We start from the raw sequence: 26,496 nt of genomic DNA on the forward strand, positions 1-26,496 counted from the left end.
TGTCATCCTTTTTTAAAAATGGTAGGTCTTTTATTATGTGTTGCAATACAGCTTTTCATTGTTAATTCTATCTACAAATAGAAAGAAGTCTGATGTACAAATCGCGAGACTATCAACAAGTTGTCAAAGAACTAGAAAGAAGATGCTGGAGTGCATTGTTTTGTAAACAAAGATTTGATTGACTATGCATTTAAACGAAGAAAAAGGATGCTGCATACTTTTCTTTTTTTTTTTTTTTTTTTTATGAGCAACCATCCATTGCATTTTTTTAGCTTGAAAGTGCGCCTAATGAACACTAGTTATCCTGGCTGATTCGTAAAGCCCTCATGGTTGAATGATAATCTATTTTTATTTTGTTATTTAGCACTAAATCCAAAAGGAAGTGTACTTCATCAATTACAAAAACCCATTGTAATTAATTAACTTGAGGAAATGAGGAAAAAAGGAAGCGATTATAATTTTTTTAAAAAAAAAGAAACAGACAATATACATAGAGAAGGCTGTTTATTGAATAATAGTTTACTTTCTCTACTGAGTAATGAATACCATTTTTCATAGGGAGTGTATAAATTCATGAGATAGAAAGACCATACCAAATTGATCTCGGAAAGTCTCTTAACTTAACCTTTTCTCTTTGTGTGTGTCTTTCAATAGAACCTTTATTTCATAGCCTGAGGTATATGTTTATTGGCAGGTTCCCTCTTTCTCTCTCCTTTATATTTGTTAAAGTTAAAAATAACCAAGTAATAAAAATCATAATATGAAATAAACTAATAATATAAATGGAGAGCACGTTTATTTCAAGCAAGTTTGATAAGGTTTATTAGCACGAGATTGTCAATGTCAAGGGTCATTAAGAAAGGATCATTTAATATTGATAACAAGGCTAGAGGTAATGACTAACACATTCACTTTTAATCAAGAAGTTTAAGCTATCGAGTGAGCATGATACATTCTGCGGCTAGCAAGAGCATTTCCCAAAACCATGCTATGACTTCAAAAGACAAAAGGCTAATTTAATGTACATGCCCTAAAGAAACCCTAAAGTAAAATTTAGGGGGTGGGGCTTTCAAGTAATATCACTACCAAGTTAAATTAATGACCAACCATGCCAAATTGCGATAGCTATTGGCAACAATCCACGAATAGAATGATTATAAGCCTCACAGTTTTTTCTTTTCTTTTCTGGATTTATCAGTACAGTACAAGATCGTGGGTTCCGACTGAGAGTTAAGATGATTAAAAGCATTACGGGTCCTTTTCCCTTATGTTCGGATGCAAGGTTAATCATCCCATAAATGAGAATAAATGGAACCAACTAATAAGGCTCGGCCAAACGATTGCATTCATTTCTTTACTATTCTTTTATTTATAATCAAAGATTTCTTGTTTTCATATCACATAAAGTAAAATAACACTAGACAATGTCAATCTTTATCTATTGTTCCAATAGCAATAACTTCCAAATATCAGGTCATCTTGTTTTTATAAATATCGTTTTTCTCCCTAACTCAAAAATCGAAACAGAATATTTATATAAAAAAGAGGAGCAATAAAAATTTAAATAAACATTCAAGAATGAAAGATTATAACGAATAGCATATCAGAGCGCATGAAAATTTTAATTTTCGAAATGATTGGGATGGTAAAAGATATGAGAATTGAATTGAGTGGATTGATCTCTTCTGTTGTGAGGGTTCTTTTCAATTTATTTTTTTTTCGCTTTAGTTTTCTTCATGACAGTCAGCAGTAGAAATAAGCTAAAGATATGGAAGAGTTAAATGGGTGTAAACTCATGATAATTACTCGATTTACTATTTGTATATCCGAATTTCATATTCGCTAGTGCACAAATAAACTAGAGACGAATTTGTCTGGAAAGTTTGCGGCAGACGCAAGTCAATCATTTTGAATGATTATGATTGTTGACTTTTGTAGTATTTTCTACCAGCAATAAGCCAAAACCAGTATGAATGCCACTTTGGTGGTTTTGCTCTAGCACAAACATACTTTTGGATTTTTTATAGCTACAGAACTGTTGTCAGTATTATGTGATTAGTTTACTTTGATTTTTCTTCATGGACCTTAACTAAATTACTGTTGAAAGAGGTGGGCTATACTAATATTTGTCTTGTACCTGAGTTTTGATACAGGATATAGCCATTTCATCATCAAATTATGGATGAGATAAAACAAGTTCGCCTCAGCAAGTTATTTTATAAGCTACTAGGCCAAGATTCTGAAGTGTAAATAATTTCTTTATTGTGGTGTCTTTTGTTCTCTACTTGCTTTAGTGAACTATTGTTGTAGTACAAACAACTATTCTATGGGTTCTTCACTTTTCCTTTTCTCCTCTTCTTTTCTTTTTTCTTCTTTATTGATAGTCTCAATACAAAAGCCAATAAGCCTATTTTGGTTAGGCTTACTATACGCTTTATTGAATTTTCTTAACCTATTTTAACTTTTTTTTTAAAGTAGAATTCAAGGCTAAATTGTTTTTTACAGATTAATTTAGATGGATTTCATTGAACTACTACTTTTATAAGCCTGTGGACATCCGTATAGCTTACTAGTAAAGGACAGAATATGTTATTTTGCTTTATAAAAACTTGGCTTAGTATTCCCATCATGATGTCTGTATTGGCAGCAATATGCTGGCACAGTACCAATGAACAAAAAGAGGAGTTTATTTATTATACTACAGAGACGATCATTCTGTGGCTTAAGAGAGAAAACACAAGTCGATGAGCTATACAAATCTCTATTAAAACTTGACAACTTTAAACATCACAGCACTGTAGCTCAACATGGATAATTTTATTTCTATTTCAATGTATGCCTCCTTCTATAAGTTTAATCTCACCTTATTTTCTAACAACATAAGTAAAAAGTGCCAAGACATGAAAGATGTCATATCTGTGAGTACAATATACTAATAATCAAATCTTTAAATCGCAGCCAAAAAAAAAAAAATCGGGCTAGTGCTTTGTGCCTTAAACAATGAAAATAAATAAAAGCCAAAAAGATAAATTTATACAAAAAAGAGAAAAAAAAAAGTACAGTCTACACATAAATATACTTTTGAAAGAAATGACATGTAAAAATCGAGCAATGTACAAAAAGAAAAAGGAGGAAGAAAAATACAATCAAGAACCAGACAGAGTTCCATCGCCTAAACCAGTTAATGCACCATTGGAACTAATCGGACAAGCAAACGTTGCAGAGGAGCTGATTGTTGGGTTAACTTTGATAAATAATACTTTAGCAGTCAAATGAATTGTATAATCCACCGTGATATCTTGTCTTTCTTCTCCTGTCAATCCACATTTACTTGCAAGATCGTTTAGAATAGACTGATCTGTATCTAGTGTAGGATTGTATTGAATAGCAAATGGAAATGTAAAATTGTTATTACTATAAGTTGGTACAAAATATTCTGCTAAATATCCTCCTCCGATCTTGGTATGTCCTTTTCCATTTTGGTTTGGATAATATGCCTATAGGTTATCTAAGCAAAGCATGTCATACTATGGGGGCTAGACTTACAGTGGCCGTAATATCAGTCAGATCAATATTGAGCATGTTTGGATTATTGACAGAAATAATCAACCCAAAATTAATATTAAAAGTGCTTCCAGATATAGTGAGTTGTGAACCACCATCTACTGGACTGCTCGATACTCCTGCCATGTCTACGGATGGCATAACAAACGTACCGCCAATGGTACCAAGCACAATAACCACAATAATGATTGAAATAATAATGAACCAAACGATTCCTGCTGCCCAAGCAGGAAGGCAGCAAGCACAACACAAACATCGTAAACAACCATGTCTATTTTTCATGCGCCTCTCTTTCTTTACACTATTATTATTTTCTGTATATTTTTTTTAAAAAGGAAATATTTAGCCTTGTTTATTTCTGTATGTTGCATCTAATTTCTGACCAACTAATTTTTCTGCATCCACCTCCATACTGGATTTCACGACGGTTTCTTGAGATAGAATCACGTCTTGTTGATGGATAGGTAAGGCGGGTGGGGTATCATGACGATTGATCTCTATTGATTCACTATGACTGGTTCTTGTCATCCTTCAGTTTGAAACAGTAGAACCAAGATAAAAAAAAAAGAAAGGAGAGAAAAGGGGAAAGAGTTGTAAAGATATTGCTTAGTTTCCTTTTTTATATTCGGAAGCCGGTGAAAGAGGTGGGTCAGCTTTTGCTTTTTTTTTTTCCTGTTAAAAATAGAAAACCCCGATAGGATTCTAGACAGTGCATGACTACAAATCCAAGTGGAATACACAGTCAAAGAATCAAGGGTTGTCTCATAAAATAGTGTAGCCGATTGTCACTGGAATTCTATGAACTGGATTCATCAAAAGCAGTAAGCAGCCTCAACATGCTTTATTGTTTATTTGGCAAAAATGATCCCTAAGGGTTTCTCCAATCATGGACCTGAATAAGAGAAATACTTTTAGAAGAACATGTTCTCAACCTACCCTTATCTATGTCTAATGACGCACTATTTACGACTCACCCCTCTTTTCCCTAATGACTGAAGCAGACGTTGCCTGGATTTTTTTTTTTTTTGTTTTTCATCCCAAAGCTGACAATGACTTGTTTTTAAAATCTCTAATGTTGATCCCAATTTATTTTTAGCAACGTGTGGCTCATAATAAACGATGAACTCCTCTTCTTTGATTGCGATTGAGTAAGTGAGAATTAACTTTAACCGTTAAAAATATGGCAATTCAGTTTGTGAATCAACAAGGAAATCAAGATTTGAAAATGTAAATTTATATACAGTGCTTGAGCATCCAATAAAATCATCGTGTTTCATTCAACGCTACTTTCAGAATACATGAATATTTTTCAGTACAAAGATGCCATATCGAGTGTTTGGTGTAATGGATCGAAAAAAAAAACACGTCTGGCATGAAAGATGAATTCATTCACACTGAAACTCAGCAAGAGGATAATAAAAGAAAGTAATCGGATGTTAAAAAAAGATCTCCTTACATAGTGTGTATGCTGTATAAAAAGCAGGCTAATGTGTAAAACTAACTTTCCATGCAGACAAGTTGCAGATCAGTCAACAAAGAGAGTTGTAGTTTTAGATGACTTTAAAAGACTGTCCCCGAATTTCATTCATCATCATCAGTTGAATTATTCTTGTCTAATTCTATACAAAAAAAATTTTTTTTTTCTATATCAATTATATATACTATTTATTTTGAAATTTAACAAGTACGAGTTCAAATGAATTCCCTAAACGTATTTGTTATTTGAGCAAGTCTTCTGGTGAAGCTTTCAATATGCCAGCATTTGCAGTTGCATAAACATTATGAGGAATAGATCTTCCAGCGATCCAAGAACCAACAGTCACTAAAGGTCCCAAGACATGTGTCTGCATCACTGCTTTTTTCTGTAGAAAAGGTTATCAAGAGTACATGGAATCACGATGTGTTTACTTGCCTGTCCGAGAATCAATTTGATTAAAGCAAGGTCTTTACTCTTGTAAGGTTCAAGTTCTTCTTGTTTAGCGCCACTGATTAGCTTTTTGATATTTGTCAAGGCTGCAAGCCCTTGCATCCAAGCATAATGCCCTGTCTTGACATCCGTGTGGTCTGCTACGTCACCGACAGCAAAGATGTGTTGAAATCTATCATCTTGAATTTGCATCGTATTCTTTATCTTTACAAAACCTGTTTTTTCATTAATCGTCTTTGGGGAAAACTTTCTTAAAAGGTCACTGTTGGGTGTCATTCCGATGCACATGATCTATCGTTGTAAAATGAGTGACTATGTATAAAACGTCACTGGACTTACAGCCAGGTCACCCTGTATCGTCTTTCCGCCTTGGGTGTGAATGTCGATGGGCTTGACTTCTAAAGGAAAACCACCAGGAGGCAAGATAACACGATCACCCAGTACCTGTTTCACACCCGTCTTTTTCAACGTGTTGTAAATCATCACATCCATACTGACTTTGTATCTTGGCAAGTATCGATTACGAGAGTGAAGCAGGGTGACATGCTTCTCTGGATAATGTTCTTTAATCTCAGCAGCAAGCTCTGTGAAAGGCGTGGTGAGCAACTTCTCATTTCTCCCAGGATCCACTGCTTACCTAAACCAACAGCACCTGCTCCAATCACCACCGGACGTTCACTTTGTTCAATTGCCTTTTGATATCTTTTCAAGGCCGCTATGCCTTCTTCCTTTGTGTGCAAGTCATTGAAGCGACCAGGGGCTGGGATTTTAGTACCAGCACAATACACCAGATAGGCATAATCCACTCTTTTACCAAAACCTGGCACGTCACGATCCAGTTCAACATAGTCTTCATGGATAGCCGAAGCTCTAGCACGCACCACTTTGCCTATCGTTTCATCGCCACTGAATACGTTATCGTATGGAATAAAGAGTTCATGTTCAAATCCAGAGATAACTGAAGCACGAGGGAATGCAAAGACATGATTAAAGTGACTCTTTTCTTCAATCAATACAAGACGATAACCTTGGATGGGATCCTCTATCCATGAGAGAGCTGGACCCATTGCTTCTTTGGATTGAGTAAAGTGAATCCAACTTTTTCTTTTTTTTTTTTTTACCTGCACAAGAAGCACCAATAAAAACGATATTTTTTAATTCTGAATTGTTTGACGAAACCATGACAATGTGCTCTCTAAAGAAAAAAAAGTGTGTAAAGAAAAGAAAGGATTGTGTTCAACAGAAAGAGAGGTTTATAGATGCAACGTATGACAAAAGATGGCTCAGAAAAATCCTAAGCGGGAAAGAATCTGATAATTATAATCTGATAAAAATCTATCCAATCAACAATCAGACAAGTGCTTACTTTGTTACACGAGCAGATTAGGTCCGGCAACCATGGCCGTTTTCAAACTCTGTAAGCCATCGAAAGAAACAGGGGTGGGGGAGGGAAACAGGATGATGTTCAAAGAAGAAAATTTATTTTACTTTTTTATCCTGTTGACAATGATTCACCTAAATTTTGATAAAGACTATGGTCAGTAGAGTATCACTATCATGTTCATAGACAAAGTCACTTTTCTTTCATCCACTTACTGCGCTCATCTTGCAGAAATAAAACATCATGTCCTTGTGCAGGTGTAAAAAAGAAGAATCAGAATTTTTTTTTTTTAATTTTCTGTCATTGTATTTTATTCATCATCCTACGTCACTCTATTTGATTATAGAATGTGCAGTAAACCGTTCAGAGGTGCTCACACGGAGATAGAAATAAGCCGATGATCGGATGAGGATGTACGAATCAAAAAAGTTTTCTTGATAAAACCCAAGATCGAAAGCTGTTCATGTGTACCTTGATGGCCATTGACATGGATCTTTAGTACCTTAAAAGCTACGATTTTCCCCGCAGTGAAAACATTGTGTCACCTGGTGTCATGGAACAACAATGAAGATGAATAAAGAAAAAAGAAATGAAGAGCAGGATGATCACATTTGATTTGATTACATATCCATTCACTCAACAATCCCTCTGAATTCTGTTTGTTTTCATGCTGTTCCCATTTTAAAGCCACCTCCCCTTATTAAAAGTTTAAAAATAAAAAAGAGAGGGTCCTTTTCCTTTTTTCTTTTTTTTCTTTTTCTCTGTCTTTTACTCATGCTTTCGAGAAAATCAAAGATTTATTTTATGCTTGCTATTACAAGCATCTTCTTTCTAGTAGAAATTGTCGTGGGTTACTATGTTGGCTCACTGGCATTGGTAACGATCGGATGAAAAACTGTATTCTTCTTATTCATTCAAAATCATGGTTTTTTTTTTTTGCAGATAGCGGATTCTTTTCATATGTTGAATGATATACTCAGTATGTGCGTTGCATTATGGGCAATTAAGGTAATTGACGCTTCAAAAAGATATGCATGGTTTTCATCTTTTATTTACACCTATGCATCTGCAGGTCGCTTCAAACACAAAACACACCCCAAATTATTCTTATGGATGGCAGCGGGCAGAGATCTTGGGCGCGCTTGTGAATGGCGTCTTCTTACTTGCCTTATGCTTTACAATCCTGATTGATTCCATCGAGCGATTTGTTTCACCCGAGGACATCAAGTCTCCCGTCTTGGTTTTAATCGTGGGCAGTGTTGGCTTGGTGGCCAATGTGCTCGGACTGTTTCTGTTTCATGGTAAGATCCCATCACTCGGGAACCTCCATCCGTTACTCATCTAAAACTAGAACATGGACACAGTCATGGACATGATCATGAGCAAGGTCAGCCAGCCACCCTTGAAAATGGGAAAGAAGGCGCCCATCAAGGTGGTGGCCATCTGAACATGAGAGGTGTAAGTGTCATACAGGATCAGAAGCCTTGATGATAACCAATGATGTACTTTAGATATTTTTACATGTCCTTGGTGATGCTTTAGGAAATGTGGGTGTCATTGCGTCTGCTCTGTTCATTTGGTTAACTCCATTTGATTGGCGATTTTATTTCGATCCTCTTATTAGGTTCGTTTGAATGTAGTCTGAGGGTTGTATGACTAACGAAAAGTATGTAGTCTTCTTATTACCATCATCATCTTCACATCAGCCATTCCCCTAGGTAATTCATCAATCCTTATTTTACACACAAAAAAATTAAATTTGTCTCTTTGTCACAGTAAGACAAACAGCATCGATACTCTTGCAAGGTGTACCAAAAAGTGTCCCACTCTCGGATGTTCACAACGCATTACTAAAGGTAAAAAGAGAGAGAGAGAGAGAGAGAGGAGAGAGACTGAGATGAATGTGTGTTGTATAGGTAGAAGGTGTGATATCAGTTCATGAATTGCATGTTTGGCAATTGTCAGATACAAAGCTGATTGCATCACTTCATGTACTGTTACAATCACGAGAGAAATACATGACATCAGCTTCGGGCATACGTAAGCTACTTCATCAATTCGGCATTCATTCTGCTACTATTCAACCCGAATTCATCAAGGAAGAGGATGAGAAACGACAGAGGGTTCAAGAAGAAAAAGAGGAAACCATCATGACTTTAAGAGAGGATGAACCAGAGCAGGATGACTCTGATGCTGATGCCAATTCAGTAAGAAATAGGAACAAATGAGTACAAAACAGAGATTCACTTTTGATCTTTAGGATGCAAACAGTTCATCCACTTGTTTATTACAGTGTATAGAAGAAGCCTGTTTAGAAAACAATTGTTGTCCTCCTAAACAAAAGGAGATAAAAGACAATCTGTAGTCTCTCTCTCTCTCTCTTCTTAAATTGCAAATAATAATAATAAATGCTTCAAATTTTAAATAGGTCACTCCAGTCCAATTTTGTATATCGGATGATCAGTGACTTTGGCCGGTGAAGGATGTGTTCAAAAAGAAGAGGAAATACAAAAAGGAAAAGGATGATATAAATAAGGGGTTTTTTATAAGATGTATATACAATAGTGTCACTCTATGCGTTTCTTCCTGGTACTGCTACAGCTGATTCGTATCCAGGCAACGAACCAGAAAAACTATACAATCGATTGGATCGAATGGCCGTTGTATACGATGGCACTCTTGACAGATCAATGCCTTCCCACAGTAAGGCCGTGTTGACCGGTGTCGACGGACGCGTGCTGGGCTCGTCATCTTCTGTATCTGAGGAAGCCAGGGAGAGGTTGGCTCCGATCGCAGCCGCATTAGGCGTTGATATCGCGACAGAAGGCGGTAGATCCCCTCTGGCGATCAGGGCCGCGATCTGCTGAGGGTCGTAAGGTGCTGATTTCCATGCGTCTTCATAAGCAGGCAAAGCATTCTCATCTTCCTCTGGTGACATTTCTGCAATCATGATCGGAATGGCCGCCCTTAATTCTGATCAAGAGTGAGTTGGATGAGGTGGGGTACATGTCTTATTTTTACCTGAGATGTGACCATCTGCATTGGTGAGTGACACAGTAAACTTGAGCTTGTGTTTGATCTTTATCAGATCACACACGGAGTCTGTCTGAACTTGATGTGACTCACGATCAGGCACGGGCAACAGTTCGGTCTTTGTCCACACACCCGCATCCGAAGAAGCAGAGAAGGATTCGTCCCTAAGATGCTTGACCACTTTGCCTTCCATCTTGGAATGATCTTCGGTAGATAAGGTCGTGTATTCCTTAAGTACACACGAAACAGATCGAACTTGTAAATCGGGTGCAATGGGTAATAATGCAAATGTGATGGGTATGATGCTGCCCATGGTAAACACCTTGTTGGGTACACTGATGTCGTAACTGAGTTTATCTACCCAGGTGTTTGATATCACCATGGATTGTGTTAATTCCAGTGATGAAGGTAGCAGTACACGAGAGACTCGTAAGGATCGCTTGTCGCTATAATTCATCGAAAACGTCGGTCTTTCTACTGTTGCTTTTAATCTATAATACACTTGTCCCAATTCATGATCGACACTTTCAGGTAAATCACCAGGCAGTGGAAGTTCAAAGTCCCTACAGTGAAAAAGTTCAGCCTACTACTTTCTCGAGGGGAAAGAGGATGCATACCATTTATAATGTCCTTCGGGTAGATGATATGTTTTACGTTGAGGTAACAAGAAGCTCCATTCGTGGGTTATGATCGTTTTCTCTTCTTTATAATGCTTTTGATGAGATCCAAGTCCTTTTGTTTTATCTGTCAGCATATACACATAACCCATAAAAAACTATTTAAACCTTCAGTCCAGTTGACTTTTGCCTTGCCAATGAATTTCAAAGAGACAGACTTGACCTTGGTCGTTTCATGACAGTTGAGTACAACTGAACCTCTCAACATGACACCGGCTGATTCGTCAACGTTACCATGCAAGATGACATGATCTGTTTCTAAGGTAATGTGAAAATCTGAATTATGGACAAGTTGCATTGGGTTTGATAACATGGAATGTTTGCTAACGAATAAATAAAGGAATAATAGTAAAAAAAAAAAGGAAAGGAAAGGTTTTAGGTAAGCATGGAGTTTAATAACAATTTTTTTTTTTTCTTTTTTTGATTGGTACAAATTTACCTTTTCAATACAGTATTATTATTATGAAGATGAAAAGGTAATACTCTGACTATATCAGATGCATTAGAATAGGTAGCGTACATTATATAAATAATAGAAAAGAAGAAAGAATCAAGAATGGATTAAATCACTTTTATATGTTTGTTAAATGAGTGGATAAATTTTTTTTTTTTTGTTGTTGTTGATTTTTGTGATCCCATGTTAAGTAATCCTGTTACACTGGATAAACTATTCCCCTCCTGAAATTATAATAAAAAGTGTAAAGTGAATGAAGAGGATAGTGAGCTTTTTTTTTTGATGATATCAACAACATAGCATATGGAATACACTTGCACTTTATAAGCCTCTTTTACTATTACCAAAAGTCGAAAAGAGAAGAAAATGAACTGTTTTGATGCCTGGAAGATCATATAGCCTGAGTCCAAATAAAATAAACGGATGTTTCCGTGCAACTCTTTCTCTCCATCCTTATTGTTGGAAACACAGAAAACACGTCATGATTGGTGTACAGGACATAAAATCCACATGATTTTTTTTTTTTTTTGGTTGAAAAAAGTCTCGATTCAATTTAATCTGTTTTATGAACTACAAAAAAGTAGCATGTAAACTAAATGAATCGTTTTATAAAATGTGCTCTTTTCATTTCCAATTTTGGGCATGATTCTGTAAATAACATCAACTCGATCTTTCTTATTCTGTGCTGAGCAAATTAAGTTTCATAAAGACAATCATCTTCAGCCATGCGAATTTAATAAAAAAAAGTAAAAGTTTAACCCAATTTAGGTCGAGCGCAAGATATCTTTTTGTTTATGAAATTGACGAATAGGATTGTCCCGGTCGGGTTCCTGAAAGAGATGCTGAGCTTGGGTTAATTTTAGCCGTGAATTTGCTTTGTGGGCTTTGAATAGCCTATGCAACATCAAATGAAACAGGAACGTCATCCATCGAAACACACCATTCGCTGCAGGCCATGATGGCAAACGCATCTTTGTTTTCAAAGCAAATGGTGCATAAGAAATGTGTGCGTCATCATCGCAGGCTTCATCTCTAGTGTCGACGTGAAGGAAAGAGGGGCGGTGTCTAAGAGGAACCTGACATCCATCAAACGGCTCTAAGACGCCCTTTTATAATCAACTACGTAAAGATGACAATTGTCGTAAACAACCCCCCCTAGAAATCATTGTCATGAAGATTGTTCAGAGATTTTGTCCAGTGGCTTGTTCATGCTATTAGAAACATCCTCTAAAGTTATATGTAGCCTATAAAATCGAAACAGAGTGAAACAACCCATCGATCACCGGTCTCGGATAGATAGTTTTCAAAGGTAGGAGAAAGGCTATAATCTTAGCAATTGACTCGTCTTTTATACTTTTTGCTCTCTTTTCATAACACCTGTATCGTAGTTTCATACCATATTACTTTTAAAAAAATAATGGCGAGTGTAAAATAAAAAAATACAAAATAAATAAGGATCCATTGAATAAAGAGAGTCAATTGTTTTTCATTTATATACATCTGATACTTTCTGACAAACAGAAGCACTTTATTTAGTCATTCTCTATTGATGTGTGTAGAGCCACTGATCGACTACCAGATTGTGACAAAGAAACATGTTTCTTCACCGCTCTAATGAAAAAGTATGGATCACTGCTTAGTTTAACCCTATTCTTTAGCTCTCAAAGATAGATAGAATAAAGTATGAGAACATATAAAGTTGATTTTGATAGAGTGATTTAAAAACACTTGCGTTGATTATCGCATTGAAACATAAAGGAGTCGAATTTCACCCTTCTTTTTTCTTAGGCTACTAAAAAGTGGACACTCTGGTTTATTAAAACAACAGATCTATTCATTCTCGTTTCTTATGACTATCAAAACCATAGCAACCAGTTCTTATTGTCCTTTGCTGCTTAAAATTAAATACAAACTAGACGGATCGTATGCAACCCAAATTTGATTTCCAACTAAAAAGGGAGTTTTTTTTAAATCATCACACGAGCAGACAATAATGTTCCTGAAAATTGGAAATGAGTGATGATCCATGGCCAAGTATCAGTGAACCTTCCTATTGACCAAATTAAAAGAGAACGATAAAGTACAACACGATAGCCTAGTGAGCACTGACATTTTAAATTAAACTATTTTGTACGCCCATACTCATGCAGTAATGACACAAAGGGGTGTTCATAGTTACCGGAGTTTCTTTTTGGAGAACAAAGAGTAAAAAAAAAAATTCAATTGTCCTACACTTTTTTTTTTTTCTGTTGAATTAATTACTAAGGAGGATGCATCAATGATAAATTATTACAAGTTCAATTTGCATGAAGGGTAATTAATTAGAATGAAAAAGTATATAAATTAACTAATAAATGAAAAAAGTTTACTTTTTTTTTTATTACTTTATTTAATGACCTTCAATCCATTTGATTTATTTTATTCTATTACAGTCATCACTCTTGGTAATCATCCTATGCATTTCAATTCATAGTAACTAATATTCTTGTCCAGATTATTCTTGTAATTATATTTATTCGAGAATATCTCGAGTGTTACCGCTTAAGAAACCAGTGGAAGAGAACAGAGAATTAAAGGATGAATCAGCAAGTAAAGAATCAGATCGGATCGTATCACAAAATCGACAGCGTCACAGTTCAATCTCTTCTTGCCCAGCAAATGACACACCACTCATTCTTTCACCTTCTACTTCTACCTCTTCCCTTTGGAGTTTAGATTCAAATCGTTCAAGAGTAGAAGAAATGATTTATTTATTCGAAACCGGAAATCATCTACAGAAACGAAGATACAGTATGGATGCTTGTTATCCAACTTTTATTCGAGAAAGAAAATTTGAATATTTACCCACTGTGAATGAATGGAGAAAGAGAGAGAATAGCACGACTTTTCCTCCTATTCGTTTGTCGACATCCAATTCCACGTAAAAAAAAAATATCTATTTTCATCCAATACTCTACTCACAACTCTCCATAGGCCTGTAAGAAGATTAAAAAAGAGTTTCTCTTGATATCTTTCAGTGATCCCTTTTTCTTGTATATATCACACTTTCCCTATAAATAAAATTCGGTTATTCCCCCCCTCTTTTATGATTCACCGCATTTTCTCCTAAACAAAAAAGCAGCTTGTCATTCATTACCCCCCCCCCTCCTCTCTCCCTCCTTTTCATAAGAAATCCTCCCTCTTCCTTTTTTCATTGTTGTCAGTGAATGGTCTTTTGGATAGGATGAAACGAGGAGAACAAGATTAAAAAAGCAACTTTTTTTTATTATATACAAAAGATTTGCTTCCCCCCTCTTTTTAATTTATTTCTTTGCACGGGGCTTACAATCTTCGTCTTTCACTGCATGAAGTAATATTTTGTTGATTTGTCCTTCATTTGCATAAAACTTGTGTCCCTTTTAAAAAAAGTTAAACATCTTCCAACACACACATGTTATAGTTACCTTTGTCCAATCATAACTAGCACCATATGCAAAAATAGATCCATTTCTATTGAATGCTGTACATGCAATCGTATTGCTTTGTTTAGCAAGTGATTTCAATCTCTGCTTACTGTCCTTGTCCCAAAAGCTGATCGTTCCATCTGCTCCTGCTGTAGCAAAGGTACCATAGCCAGGATGAAATGAGATCGAATTGACTGAATACACATTTTTCGTATCATCGCGGTGACATTTAAATGAGAAACATTTCCTACAAAGAAATAAGTAAACCAGATCGATGGGGACATCAGTCAACTCACGCAATCTCTTTCTCGTCAATGTATTGGATGCCTACACGACCTTCGATTGAACCAATCGCGTATCCTTTACCATCAATAAAACAAGAGATGGTACGTGTTTGCCATTTGAGTGGTGATATGGTTTGTTTGAATATCGTTGTAGGATTATTCAGATTGAAAATCAATACATGTCGATCTGCTGTAGCAGCCACCAATAAATCATTTTTGGTATCCATCGCATACACTCGTTCTGGTAACTGTACGGTGCCAACAGGCGTAGGTGAGCGTGTATCCCAATACTTGATTGTCTTATCCCAACTGCCTGTGGCTAAAATGTTTGATTGGCCATCCAAAAACTTGACGGACTTGATGGCTTCATCGTGCGCTGCGACTTGGGTTGTTTGTCCAGTGGCAATGTTGTACATTCTCGCTGCTTTATCCGTTCCACCAGAAACAACATTCGTACCATCCTGTAATGGAAATGAATGAGGGAGGTCACAGTGTTAACAATAGATTCTCTCTTTCTTACTTTACTCCAATCGACACATAAAACAGGTCCTTCGTGGTTATAAGAAGCTTTTGGAACTGTATTGCCAGAAGGTTGAACTTCATATAATCTGACCTAAAAAAAAAACGCGCCTTGTTAAAAAAGATGGACATGCTTGATTAATCACTTACAGCTGCATCCCAAGAAGCAGCCGCTAATATCTCTGCTTGTGGTGAGAAAGCAAGAGCAGAGATACCGTCTGTAGGTGGAGAAACAACCTCAAAATCGGGTGCTTCCATTGATTATTTTTTAAAGTGTTCAATTGAAAGCGGTCCTAACCCTTTTTTTTTTTTTTCCCTCACTTTATTAGGAATTTTTTTTTTGTATAGAAAAAAAAAAAAAAAAGGACTCTTTTTTCCTTGTATGCTGTCGAATAGGATAGATGCTATTGAATAAATTGATCGTATTTTCTCCCTATAAAAGCGTATGGTAGATTCTGTATTGCTGTTGTATTACATCAGAATAAATCATATCAACCATAGATGATCAAATAATTCTTTATACTTCCCATAGCCGTCATGGGTGCGTGATGTCCTGTAGACATCGTTTTGACCGGATCAAAAACAAAAAGAAGGGTACAAAGAAGCTTTAAAAAAAAACCCCTGTAAGACCAAGGGCAAAAATGAAATGAAGAAAGTAAGGGAACAAATTGAATAAACATGAGTAAGGATTTTGAGATGGCTGATTGAAGAGTCTTTGTCCTCGTTCGGGAGGTTGGGGATGCAGTCCATCATCATGAAAAAGACGGCTGAGTTCTTGCAAGTTGTGGTAGAGTGCAGACCATCGAACATCCAAGAAGAGGGATGTTGAGAGGTGAGTAGTAGGGTATTCAAAAGGAAAAACAAAGGAATCATTCCTAGTTTCTGACATCTGCAGGCATCGATGCATTTCAATAAATGACATGGTAAACCGTTGGTCGGGCTGGTTAGGACAAGGGCTTTGATTGACCAGGAAACCACCGGAAGGATCGACTCTGTTCCGCTCAAGACGTCGATCGAAAGATTTGAACACATCTGATGCGTGTGCAATCACTCTCTTCAGTATATCTTTGCAGAAAAGAATCCCTTTCATGAATTGATCCGATCAAACACATTCAATTCAAAGTCCATTCTATGCCAAGCTCAGTTGATAGAATTTGCCAAGACTAAAGTGTCACATTAGAAAGAATGTAAAGAAAAGAGTGTCAAGGAAAAAGAAATACGCGTTCCCATCACGTCGAGAAATAGAATTACATTTTATTATTATAAACTACACAATATTATTATTTTTTACATAAAAGCAAACTTTGAGTCATGGACTATTTTATCTTCTAATGTTTGTTCACCATTTGATTTAAAATTCCATTGATATCCTTGTTCTCTATAATTTTTCCAATCCTATCATAAAAATGAGACAATACATCTTTTTTGTCTTTGAAAACTTACAGGAAGACAAGAGCCCCACATGCCATCAAAATTGCCTACATCTTCGGGACACATACATTTTCCAAACACACCATCATTTATGCAGTGGGCAAAGTTATCATGCTTATAGCCAATATCTTCAAAGAAATGTACCTGTGATTTGTTGAGGAATAGACCAGCAGCCAAACTATGTACAATTGCATCACCCCATCTTTCATAAAAGAAGTTGCCTGTGCTATCGAGATAATCAAAATAATCTTGGTATCTTGGGTCTCTCCAGAGATTTAAGCTTGCAATCTCAAAGTTGGACCAATAATGACACAAGTTATAGCCACCTTCTGGACTACCAAAGAAACGAAGCAAGGTCGTATTCAATTGTTTTTCATGGGCAAACTTGAGTGTGTGTTCCCAAAGGGTAGGGATCGTCTCTGGTATTTCCTTGAGTGTGATTGTAAATCCATATTCTTTCCCATTTTCCTTCATAAAACGAAATGGATCATAATCAAGATCACAATAGAAATGAACACCAGGTTCAACACGCCTACCAAAAAAAAAAAAAAAAAAAGTTGAGTCTAAATAAATTGAAAGCGTATATATCAATGTGTTACCAATAATAATCATATTTCTCTAATAAAGGATGCCTATAAAAGAAGCCTGAATTGAATCTGCACATGTGTCGATAAGAGAGTGAGCCACCATACATGATATTACGAGAAGCATAATCAGTGAGACGTTCATTCATCAAGGTTTCATTGACATGATGAGGTACAGACCACATCTGACTGGGTACCAGGCCGAATTCTATTTCTGCGTTTGTTAAGGCTGAAATGCTCTGCTTGAATTCATCCGAGAATGGTTCATCATTCAAAAACACATAGGGATAATTAAACTTTCGATTGAATCGACTAGGATACATGTTAGTCGGTCACTTTAGAAACCAGTTACTCACTCTTCAAACTCTCTCAGGGTTCTTCTCATCGGATTCAGTTCATTGTTTCTCACCAAGATCACAATCACCGCCTTTTCTCTTTTTGTACTGTTTTCAATGATCGCAGGTCGGGTATCGATGAGACAGCTTTGAGGTTCAGGCAGGATGACTTCTTGCTCTATTGTTTCACTCTTTTCTGCAAGTATAGAATCAAGATAAGGTGCTGTTGAATTTGAAGTTTTAGAGACAACATATAAAGAACCAAAATAGATTGCACAAATTGATAAAAGAGTAATAATATATGTGTAGCCTCTTTTCATATTAAGAAAGAAAAGTAAAAAAAAAATAAAATAAAAATAAAATATATAATTTTTAGTCTTTTTGAATAATAAAAACTCAGTGTAATCATGTAAATCATTTACGGAAAAAGATCGCCCACATACACACTGACTTCATAGATCTTGGCGTTATTAATTTTTTTTAAATATTTTAAACTCATTTGGCGTTATTAATTTATTGTTTTTTTTATTTACACACACACACACAAACTAAAGTTTCAGTTTTTATAAAAACTCTCACTGCTCTTTTTTTTTTGTATAGAGGATTTTATTTGGGTGTCGCATTTTTAGCTGGTCATCATAGGGATTTTTAAATTTTCAATGTGTAATACTTTTGTAAATAATTGGGGAGTTCATATAGGATGCGGAAATGAAGAGTATCCTTTGTTCATATGTAAGCTAATCCAACGATCAGTGGGGGAAGGGTTCTATGAGAGCAGCCGTTCCGTATGAGAAAAAGTTCTGGCGAAATGGCGGGAACAGTTTTAGAAAAGGATCATAGTGGAGGTACGAACAGAGAGGTTTTTTTTTTATTAAAAAGCCCAGTGAGAGCAAAAGAATTGTAGTCTTATTCTCTTTACCTAAAATAGAATTGCTATTCTTTTCTTTTTTTGTAAATCATGATCATAATATGGCTTTACCCCTTTTTACAATAACAATACGTGTTTTATTCTAATTAATCTTTGTCATTGGAATAGGAGCAGTGAAGATAGGCACACACAAAAAAACAAAGTCATCAACGATGCCTGCCATTGTCATCGACTTGGCATCTAAGAACATCTTACAATGTGTCCCTCCCACTATGTTGGCTCCTTCTCTTTGGTTGGCCGAGTGTGATGGCCACATTTTGTCATTTAACTCATGTGCTGGCTCTGTATTCTTGGTTTCATTGTACTCCTGACCCATGACGTCGGGTAAGCTGCTGTGTATTTTGGATGTTTATTCTTCCTAATAAAAATCTGCTGGTGGCCTGTGATCATTGAGCGTTATTCTTTCTATCCCATTACTGTATCTCTGTCATTTCCTGTTCATGACTCGACCTTTCAAAAAATTTATAAAGGGCGACATCTAATTTAGAATGACTGTATTTGTTCTGTTGTTAATTTAAGGGGTAAATCTGTTTGTTCATGGATTTAAGCACTCATTAAAAAAATGTTTTCTTGTGATGACCAGCTAAACATGCGATATTCAAAGAAAATCCTCATATACACACACAAAAAGTTAATTTAATGTAATGTTACACTGGAGTTGACAAGGAAAAAAAAAGATTTTACTACACATTATGCTTTATCCGTGAATTATTATCTAAATTTGGTTTTAAATCATGTTCAAATCTAGATTTTAATTGAGCAATAGTCCTTCTACTCTTCATTTCTTTCTTTATCTTTCCAAATGATTTCTCTCCAAATAAATTTACATGTTTAATTATTTGTTCATCTTCTTTTAGTGAAAATTCCTCTTTTCATTTCACGTTACATAATGTTTCATTCACAGCAAATAGGGGAACCCGCTTACCTTTATTCTTTATATTTGATTCATAAAACCACTTCGCTTGACATTGTATTGAACTTCTTCCTTTCATCTCCTTTACTACTTCATCCCAAGATTTCGTTCCGTATTTTTTTACTAGTATTCTCAATTGATTCACTTCCTCCTCTGTCCATCTCTCATAGTGTCTCTTTACATTCAAGCCATAATAATATTTTTTTATAGCAGTGATCGATCTTATGGAAGGCAGCAGGCTCTTTTGTAACATTTTCCAATCGACCTCATCATCATCTCGCATGCTTTCAATCTCTCTTGTTAATATTTCCTTTTCTTCAGCTGTGAGTATTAGTTGACTACTTCCAGTACGTGTTTCATAGTGAGATTTAATACATGACGCTGCTCGTCCAGGAAACTCACTTTCAAATGACTTCCATTTAGGTCCATATTGTTCAACAAGTTTCAATAATCGCTCACTATCCTCTTGTTTCCATTTTTTTCTTATAATGCGTTTCTTTTCGTCTGGTCCATGCTCTTTCAAGTAAGCTGCCATAATTCGAGAAATGCTTGCTTTTTGTTGTTGTCGAAAGCAAGTTGGCTTTGAGATATTATAGAGTAATGGTTTTGACAACACGAATAGTGTCATTGGTGTATCTATTTTAGTGGAAGAATAAAGAGGGAAGATGCCTGTCAAAAGAAATATAAAAAAAATAAGGAATGAATTTTACTCTTTTTATCAAACAAGAGTCACATACACTGGTGGCTTTATGGATGAGAATTAGGTACATAAAAAAGACTGAAAGAAAAAGGGAGATGCGATTGGTTCTTGTATACAGTAATAATAGCATGATGATTGTCTGTTATGGCTCTCTAAAACACCACTTGGTTGTAACTATAAAAGAGTAGAGTGACATTGAAAAAGAGCTCTATAACAAAAGTCTAAAGGATCTACTGCTTCTCTTTTTTTTTCTTTGGGGATCTGATTACGTAGGGTCTCTACTAAATACAGAAATAGCTGAATAAAAATTCTTATCAAAAGATGAATGTATCCATGGAAACAAAGATGAAAGATAATATCCGGGAAGGAAAAAAAAAAAAAAAAAAAAAAAAAAAAAAAAGAGGAGAAAAGGTATTTTTTTATTGCCATGGTTCTCTTATTTGATTGGTTAAAACATAGGGTATTTGTACACACTTTTTTGCTTTTATACAACATGAAATCATATAAAATACCCTTTGAACAGCAATCAGACTATAAACAATAAAAATACAAATGATGAATGATAAAAAACAAAAAGAAATGATGTCTATTAGTTGATTTTAAAAAAGTTATAGCAAGTATCTTTTAAACCATACCCAAATATACATGCTTATTTTTCCTTTTATGAGAATTTCTTTTTTTGTGTATAATCTAATTGTAAAACAATCTAAATATCGATTGTCATACAAATAAATAATCCAACTTTCCTCTCTTTCTCAATCAGCTCTTGAAAGAATTCAATCTATCGATCAAACAAAAGAACAAGACTGTGGTGGTTTTTATAAAGGATGTTTGGTTGACTGTCGAGAGTAGTCTGTTGATGATGAATTCATTGGATCATATGAATTATAAGCGGAAATTAAATGGCTGATAACATATAATCTGTTATCACTTTGTTATTTGTTATCAACGATAAAAGATGATATAAAAACCCCCCCCTCCCTTCCTTTCCTATTGAATCACTCATTCTCTTTATGACAGACAAAAAAGAAATTATTCATTCAATTGATTTACCTGATCCAGAATACAATGATCCAACCCACATCTATCCTCCCATAGAAGAAATGAGTTCTAATACAAAACCAAAATTCATAAATCGTTTGAAGCATACTATAACCACAAAAGATGGTTGGTTTGGTGATTATGATTATGGTGCTCTTTGGTAAAAAAAGATAATGAAACATGATTTATAAAATAAATTCATTTTATTTTTGTATAAAAAGTATGCCCAGAATTCCATGCTTAAAACGAGAAATAAAACAATCTACATTCTATGGACCTAATGATTCAATGCCTATTGTATTAGCAATCATTATGGGAATACAGCGTAAATAAAATATTGAAATCAAGCTATTTCTTCTTTTAATAGCCAATGTTAGATTTCCTCGCTGTGGTTGCTGGTATCATTACACCAACAATTATCTTATCAGGTGAAGGCAGTATGAATCTGAATCTAGATCAGGAAACACGTCAATTTATGGTATCCGTCTCACTTATTGTAAGATGTTGACTGTTTCACTTGCAAGAAATACTAAAACTTACTTGTAGGTTTCTGGATTAATGAGTATTATACAAATCACACGATTTAAAATACCAAAAACTCGATTCTATTTTGGTATCGGGTAAGTTTATATTCATGACTTCACCCTCTTTACTCATCTTCTCCTAGTTTACTTCAAATCGCGGGTGTAGCATTTGCGAATATGCCTGCTTCTCAAGCTGTAGTAAGCAACATGTACAAAAGTATGTATTAATAAATAAGAATAGAATTGACAAGACTCATTTTTTTTTGTAGATGGTCACTGTCCTACAGAGGTATTATCGGATGGAACAATCAATTATTTACCTTGTCCAGATGCTTTTGGTGCTATCCTTGGTACACAGGTACACATACAATTTAATTTATATTCCCTTTGTTTACCTTTATTTAAATCAGATGCTCTGTGCATTACTGAATATTGTCATCAGCTTTATGCCTCAACGTATATTGAGAAACATGTTTCCCAAGATTGTGACAGGCACCGTCTTGGTGGTCATCGGCGCCTCTCTAATCACGACAGCCATGAAGAACTGGGCTGGTGGTACAGGTGGTTGTATGGATCGTCCAACTTCGGGTGAATATCAGCTTTGTCCAAATATTTATGCACCTAATGCTCAAGCATGGGGAAGTCCTATTAACTTTGGTATTGGTCTTGCTGTCTTTGGAACGATCCTCTTGATCGAGATCCTGGGTTCAATCTTTATGAAGAATGTGTCTGTTGTTATAGGCCTCATTGTGGGTTGCATCATCACTTCATGTCTAGGCATGTTTGATACCTCTAGCATCACTTCTGCTCCTGCAGCTACCTTTCTTTGGGTAAAGACATTCAAATACAGCATCTATCCACCTGCTATTATTCCTTTTCTATTCACATGCTTGGATATGATGATTGAATGCCTGGGTGATTTAACAGCAGCAAGTGATCTCTCTGGTCTACCCATTGAAGGAAAGGCATTTGAAGAACGCATGCAGGGTGGTCTGCTGTGTGACGGTGTCAGCATCATCCTCTCTGGTCTTTGCTCAACTATGGGTGTCATCACTTACAGTAACAATAACGGTGTGATCGCTGTAACACAGTGTGCAAGTCGAATCGCTGGGCTTGTTTGCGCCTTTCTCTTGATCATCTGTGGCGTTTTCTCCAAGATCTCTGCTGGGTTGCTGGCCATCCCAAACCCTGTTATTGGAGGCATGACCCTGTTCATTTTCTCATCTGTGGGTACATCTGGTGTTCGTATCTTGGGTTATCTTGATTGGACGCGTCGTGACCGTGTTATTGTTGCTGCCTCTTTGGCTATTGGTCTTGGCGTCACACTTGTTCCTGATTGGTTTAGTTATGTGATGCCCACAACCACAAATGAAGCCGCTCAAGGGTTCTATGATTCGATTAATACCATTGTTGAAACTGGATACATCATGGCCGGTCTTATCTCTATTATTCTTAACATCATTCTTCCAGCAGATGGAAAACAGCCTGCGAGTATCAATGAACGATCATTAAGTGGGTCAAGTCGTCTGTATCATGATCAGCAAAAGGATTGCAGTGTTATTGTTATTGAAGATGCTTTAGAAAAGAAAAATAGCATATGAGCAGTAATCCCTTCTTGAAATCTGTTCCTGAATTCTCTCTTTCTTTATATCCTTTCATCATTCTTCTTCTTATTATTTCATAATAAAATACAGTTTATATCTCATCAAATGCAATACAACCATGATACACATATGAATCCTACAACAGAATTCACAAACAATGAACCAAATCTTCATACACGTCATAAAAAAAAGAAATGAAAAGAATAAAAAAGCATCTGATCAATCTCCGCCTTAAATGAATTCTTAAATTTCCTCCTGGACCTAGAACTCTTTTTTTTTTTTTTTTTTTTTTATTCATTTTCTCTCTCCTTTCTCTCTTTCTCTCTTTTTTTTCTATTTTTCTCTATTTATTTTATTTCAAAAAACTATTTAATGTCTTCACTACTTACTTTCCAACTTCGTCAGCAACAAAATAATCATAAAAGCCAAGAAAACCAAAGTGGAATTCCCTCTCCACCCAATTCGTTTTGTGGAGAGGAGCAAAAAGTGGAACGCAGGGACTCTTTACAAACAGTCTTTAATGATATGTGTATTAGAGAATATTCAGCTTCTTTACCTGAAAACTATACTATTGAGCACTCTTCAGCAACACATCGTAAAGCTTCACACGCTACAACATCTACTGCTACAGCAGCTGCCACGGGTGGCTTAACCATTCGCAACAATCGCAGACAGTCCGATGCTTTCAAGAGAAAAGGTCGTGGGCTCTCAGAGTCCTACAACAATGGCCAATATCGATGCCATGATTGTGGAAAGTCATACAAGCACCCCAACTGCCTGCAAAAGCACAGGTGGGAACATTCGGAAGAATGGGAGCTTACAAAAAAACTCCCCTTGACCAAGCACCAACAAGTTCAAATGCTGGAAGCAGCGGCTATTTTGATTGGTATGGACCGTAGAGCAAAGAGTTTGAATGAATACCACCATGAAGAAGAAGAAGAGGAAGAAGAGGAAGAAATAGACGTATTTAGAGTAGATGAAGAAGAAGATGAGGAAGACGAAGAATCAATAGTCATTGACGATGAAGAAGAGTCCAAGTCCTTACATTCACAAGAAATCTTTATGGATGATATCTAGCTCTCTTTTCTTTCCATCTTCTTTCCTCTTTCTCCTCTTTTATTCTCCCTTATACTTTTTACCCTTTTATATGTAAAACTATATATTTATACTACTATTATTATTTTTGTACATCTTTTTTTTTTATCTTTCACATCGTTATTCTATGTTGGGAAAAAATATTATTGAAGAACAGGGGAGAACAAGGGGAAACACATCGATCCTTCTCCTCTCTCTATCTGTGAAAGAAGTGGAAATTGAAGATTTAATAAATGTTTACAAAAAAAGATCTGTAACAATGTATAATAAACCAAGAGAGAGAGTGTGTGTGTGTGTGAAGACATGCTCTATAATCATAAGGTTGTAATCCTTTTTGTTATAGAACATGTATACCTAATTAAACTAAAATTCATTATTTCAAGCCTCATCCATTGAGTTTTCTCTCAGGAATGGGATTTTTTTTATTTGCATGACGCAAAAGCAAATTGAAGCGGCGTAAAACAAAAATAAAAGACATTTCTCTCCTTATTTTTACTTTTCCTTTGAGAAAAAAAAAAAAAAGATGAGAATGAATAAGTCTCCTGCATCGATGAAAAATGCAGAAGGATCATTATCAGATTTCTTATGGCAAACTCCTCTTTTATTTAATTGTCAATTTGGAGAATACGCGAAACAAGTCATTTTATCTCGCTGTTATGAAGAATTATGGATGAACGATGAAACAATCATGAACCAACATTTCTTTTCATCTAAAGAGGAGCTTTTGCAAACCATACGTCATCAATCTCGACCCCATGATGGCCGAGAACAAAGTACAGTAACTGACCCTACCTCGTGGCATTCGAATCAAATACTTCCAACAGAAGATTTATCGAGTCAAAAAGGAAGACAGTGCGGTCATGTCTTTCGAAAAGGTGAACCTGTCTATCGCTGCAGGTAATAGTCATAATCAAAGGCTTCAAAGTAACTAATATTCCAGACAGAAATTGTGGATTGGACGACACTTGTGTATTTTGTTCAAAATGTTTTCATGCAACAGATCACGATGGACACGATATCTTGTTTTCTGTAAGCCCAGGATCGGGAGGTTGCTGCGATTGTGGTGATCCTGAAGCTTGGAAAATGCCCTTGCGCTGTAAAATTCATACGTCGGACGAGCAAGATGGAAGTACTCATTCTGAACATTCAGGAACGGCTGCTCTCAACCCTGCTTTGTTATCCGCAATAAGGCTGACTATTGTCTCAGTTGTCGATTTTCTGTTAGATAATTTTGCTATTGCACCTGCAGAAGTGACACTGAATCCTTCTACTGATGATCTTTTAAGAGAAAACAGATATCAACGTAAACAGTTGAAGAAGATCGGAGTTCCATTTGATGCCCCTACAATCACAATACCACAAGAAACGATAGCGATACAGGATACAGTTATGGAGCAAGTCGAATCACTCGAAGAAGACGTCGATATGGATAAAGAAAATGGTGAACCAAAAAATCGCAAAGCAGCTGGATTGGTGAACAAAGAGCAAGAAAGTGAGCTGTACGCTTGTATAGCTTGGAACGATGAGGCTCATGCATTTTCTCATGTATTGGAGTCTATCATGACTGCTACAGGCTGGGATTGGGCAAAAGCGAAGCATATAATTGATGTCATTCATGTTCATGTAATTTACAATACATGAAAGGAGACATAGTTTGGACTAAAAACGATTGATTTAGGGAAGAGAAATCATTGCAGTTTCTACAAATATTGAAGAGCTTCGGAAGATAGCAGCACCATTGTCTGCTATTAATTTTGGTGTTACTATACGGCCAGCCAAAGAGACTTTCAGAGAACAAGTTGCTGGACTATTGGTTGACTGGCTTAATCAATTGATCAGTGGGAATCGCAGATTCTTTTCAAATGTTCCTGGTGGAGATCATATTATCCGTGATATATTGTGTGAAGAATTATGCAGAGATTGGGAACTTCGATCACCTTTGATCTCTCTAGCTAAAGGGGCACATAATGATGACGAATCTCTTGACGACAATGTCTATACTATAGATTATGTGTTCATGTCTGCTTCTATTGCAACCGAGGATATTGAAATGTTTGAA

At 35.9% G+C, this 26,496-nt stretch overlaps 12 protein-coding genes across 12 annotated transcripts in view; 6 read left to right on the forward strand and 6 right to left on the reverse strand.

The window, feature by feature from the left end:
• Positions 1-3,146: 3,146 nt before the first annotated feature.
• Positions 3,147-3,690, reverse strand: RO3G_09124 (uncharacterized protein; the record flags this gene model as incomplete). Its single annotated transcript, XM_067663709.1, has 2 exons — positions 3,147-3,497; positions 3,547-3,690. 2 exons carry the CDS (start codon positions 3,688-3,690, stop codon positions 3,147-3,149), a joined length of 495 nt encoding a protein of 164 aa, XP_067519810.1.
• A 1,592-nt stretch (positions 3,691-5,282) lies between these two features.
• Positions 5,283-6,558, reverse strand: RO3G_09125 (uncharacterized protein; the record flags this gene model as incomplete). The annotated part of the gene is made up of 4 exons (XM_067663710.1): positions 5,283-5,386; positions 5,515-5,782; positions 5,831-6,075; positions 6,129-6,558. 4 exons carry the CDS (start codon positions 6,556-6,558, stop codon positions 5,283-5,285), a joined length of 1,047 nt encoding a protein of 348 aa, XP_067519811.1.
• A 1,118-nt stretch (positions 6,559-7,676) lies between these two features.
• RO3G_09126 (uncharacterized protein) lies at positions 7,677-9,100 on the forward strand (the record flags this gene model as incomplete). Its single annotated transcript, XM_067663711.1, has 7 exons — positions 7,677-7,748; positions 7,945-8,173; positions 8,224-8,330; positions 8,384-8,496; positions 8,547-8,590; positions 8,649-8,728; positions 8,789-9,100. The coding sequence occupies 7 exons, from the start codon at positions 7,677-7,679 to the stop codon at positions 9,098-9,100; spliced, it is 957 nt and encodes a 318-aa protein (XP_067519812.1).
• A 344-nt stretch (positions 9,101-9,444) lies between these two features.
• On the reverse strand, positions 9,445-10,880 carry RO3G_09127 (uncharacterized protein; the record flags this gene model as incomplete). The annotated part of the gene is made up of 4 exons (XM_067663712.1): positions 9,445-9,845; positions 9,894-10,468; positions 10,523-10,649; positions 10,691-10,880. The coding sequence occupies 4 exons, from the start codon at positions 10,878-10,880 to the stop codon at positions 9,445-9,447; spliced, it is 1,293 nt and encodes a 430-aa protein (XP_067519813.1).
• Positions 10,881-13,428: 2,548 nt separating this feature from the next.
• On the forward strand, positions 13,429-13,960 carry RO3G_09128 (uncharacterized protein; the record flags this gene model as incomplete). The annotated part of the gene is made up of 2 exons (XM_067663713.1): positions 13,429-13,480; positions 13,530-13,960. The coding sequence occupies 2 exons, from the start codon at positions 13,429-13,431 to the stop codon at positions 13,958-13,960; spliced, it is 483 nt and encodes a 160-aa protein (XP_067519814.1).
• Positions 13,961-14,338: 378 nt separating this feature from the next.
• Positions 14,339-15,540, reverse strand: RO3G_09129 (uncharacterized protein; the record flags this gene model as incomplete). Its single annotated transcript, XM_067663714.1, has 5 exons — positions 14,339-14,431; positions 14,480-14,726; positions 14,776-15,224; positions 15,284-15,376; positions 15,433-15,540. 5 exons carry the CDS (start codon positions 15,538-15,540, stop codon positions 14,339-14,341), a joined length of 990 nt encoding a protein of 329 aa, XP_067519815.1.
• A 1,029-nt stretch (positions 15,541-16,569) lies between these two features.
• Positions 16,570-17,620, reverse strand: RO3G_09130 (uncharacterized protein; the record flags this gene model as incomplete). The annotated part of the gene is made up of 3 exons (XM_067663715.1): positions 16,570-16,677; positions 16,726-17,245; positions 17,313-17,620. 3 exons carry the CDS (start codon positions 17,618-17,620, stop codon positions 16,570-16,572), a joined length of 936 nt encoding a protein of 311 aa, XP_067519816.1.
• A 1,092-nt stretch (positions 17,621-18,712) lies between these two features.
• On the forward strand, positions 18,713-18,871 carry RO3G_09131 (uncharacterized protein; the record flags this gene model as incomplete). Its single annotated transcript, XM_067663716.1, has 1 exon — positions 18,713-18,871. The coding sequence occupies one exon, from the start codon at positions 18,713-18,715 to the stop codon at positions 18,869-18,871; it is 159 nt and encodes a 52-aa protein (XP_067519817.1).
• Positions 18,872-19,287: 416 nt separating this feature from the next.
• RO3G_09132 (uncharacterized protein) lies at positions 19,288-20,101 on the reverse strand (the record flags this gene model as incomplete). Its single annotated transcript, XM_067663717.1, has 2 exons — positions 19,288-19,304; positions 19,486-20,101. 2 exons carry the CDS (start codon positions 20,099-20,101, stop codon positions 19,288-19,290), a joined length of 633 nt encoding a protein of 210 aa, XP_067519818.1.
• A 1,236-nt stretch (positions 20,102-21,337) lies between these two features.
• On the forward strand, positions 21,338-23,339 carry RO3G_09133 (uncharacterized protein; the record flags this gene model as incomplete). The annotated part of the gene is made up of 7 exons (XM_067663718.1): positions 21,338-21,374; positions 21,519-21,539; positions 21,592-21,710; positions 21,761-21,834; positions 21,882-21,955; positions 22,008-22,096; positions 22,149-23,339. 7 exons carry the CDS (start codon positions 21,338-21,340, stop codon positions 23,337-23,339), a joined length of 1,605 nt encoding a protein of 534 aa, XP_067519819.1.
• Positions 23,340-23,714: 375 nt separating this feature from the next.
• RO3G_09134 (uncharacterized protein) lies at positions 23,715-24,419 on the forward strand (the record flags this gene model as incomplete). The annotated part of the gene is made up of 1 exon (XM_067663719.1): positions 23,715-24,419. One exon carries the CDS (start codon positions 23,715-23,717, stop codon positions 24,417-24,419), a length of 705 nt encoding a protein of 234 aa, XP_067519820.1.
• A 541-nt stretch (positions 24,420-24,960) lies between these two features.
• Positions 24,961-26,496, forward strand: part of RO3G_09135 (uncharacterized protein) — a gene marked incomplete at both ends in the record, with an annotated part of 6,761 nt that continues 5,225 nt past the window's right edge. Inside the window, 3 exons of the mRNA XM_067663720.1 lie at positions 24,961-25,334; positions 25,472-26,060; positions 26,116-26,489. Of these exons, the coding sequence (XP_067519821.1) occupies positions 24,961-25,334; positions 25,472-26,060; positions 26,116-26,489 (1,337 nt within the window). The remainder of the gene's footprint in view (positions 25,335-25,471; positions 26,061-26,115; positions 26,490-26,496) is intronic.

Source organism: Rhizopus delemar, genomic scaffold (assembly GCF_000149305.1).
Source record: "Rhizopus delemar RA 99-880 supercont3.6 genomic scaffold, whole genome shotgun sequence".
In the NCBI taxonomy this organism is placed as follows: domain Eukaryota; kingdom Fungi; phylum Mucoromycota; class Mucoromycetes; order Mucorales; family Rhizopodaceae; genus Rhizopus; species Rhizopus delemar.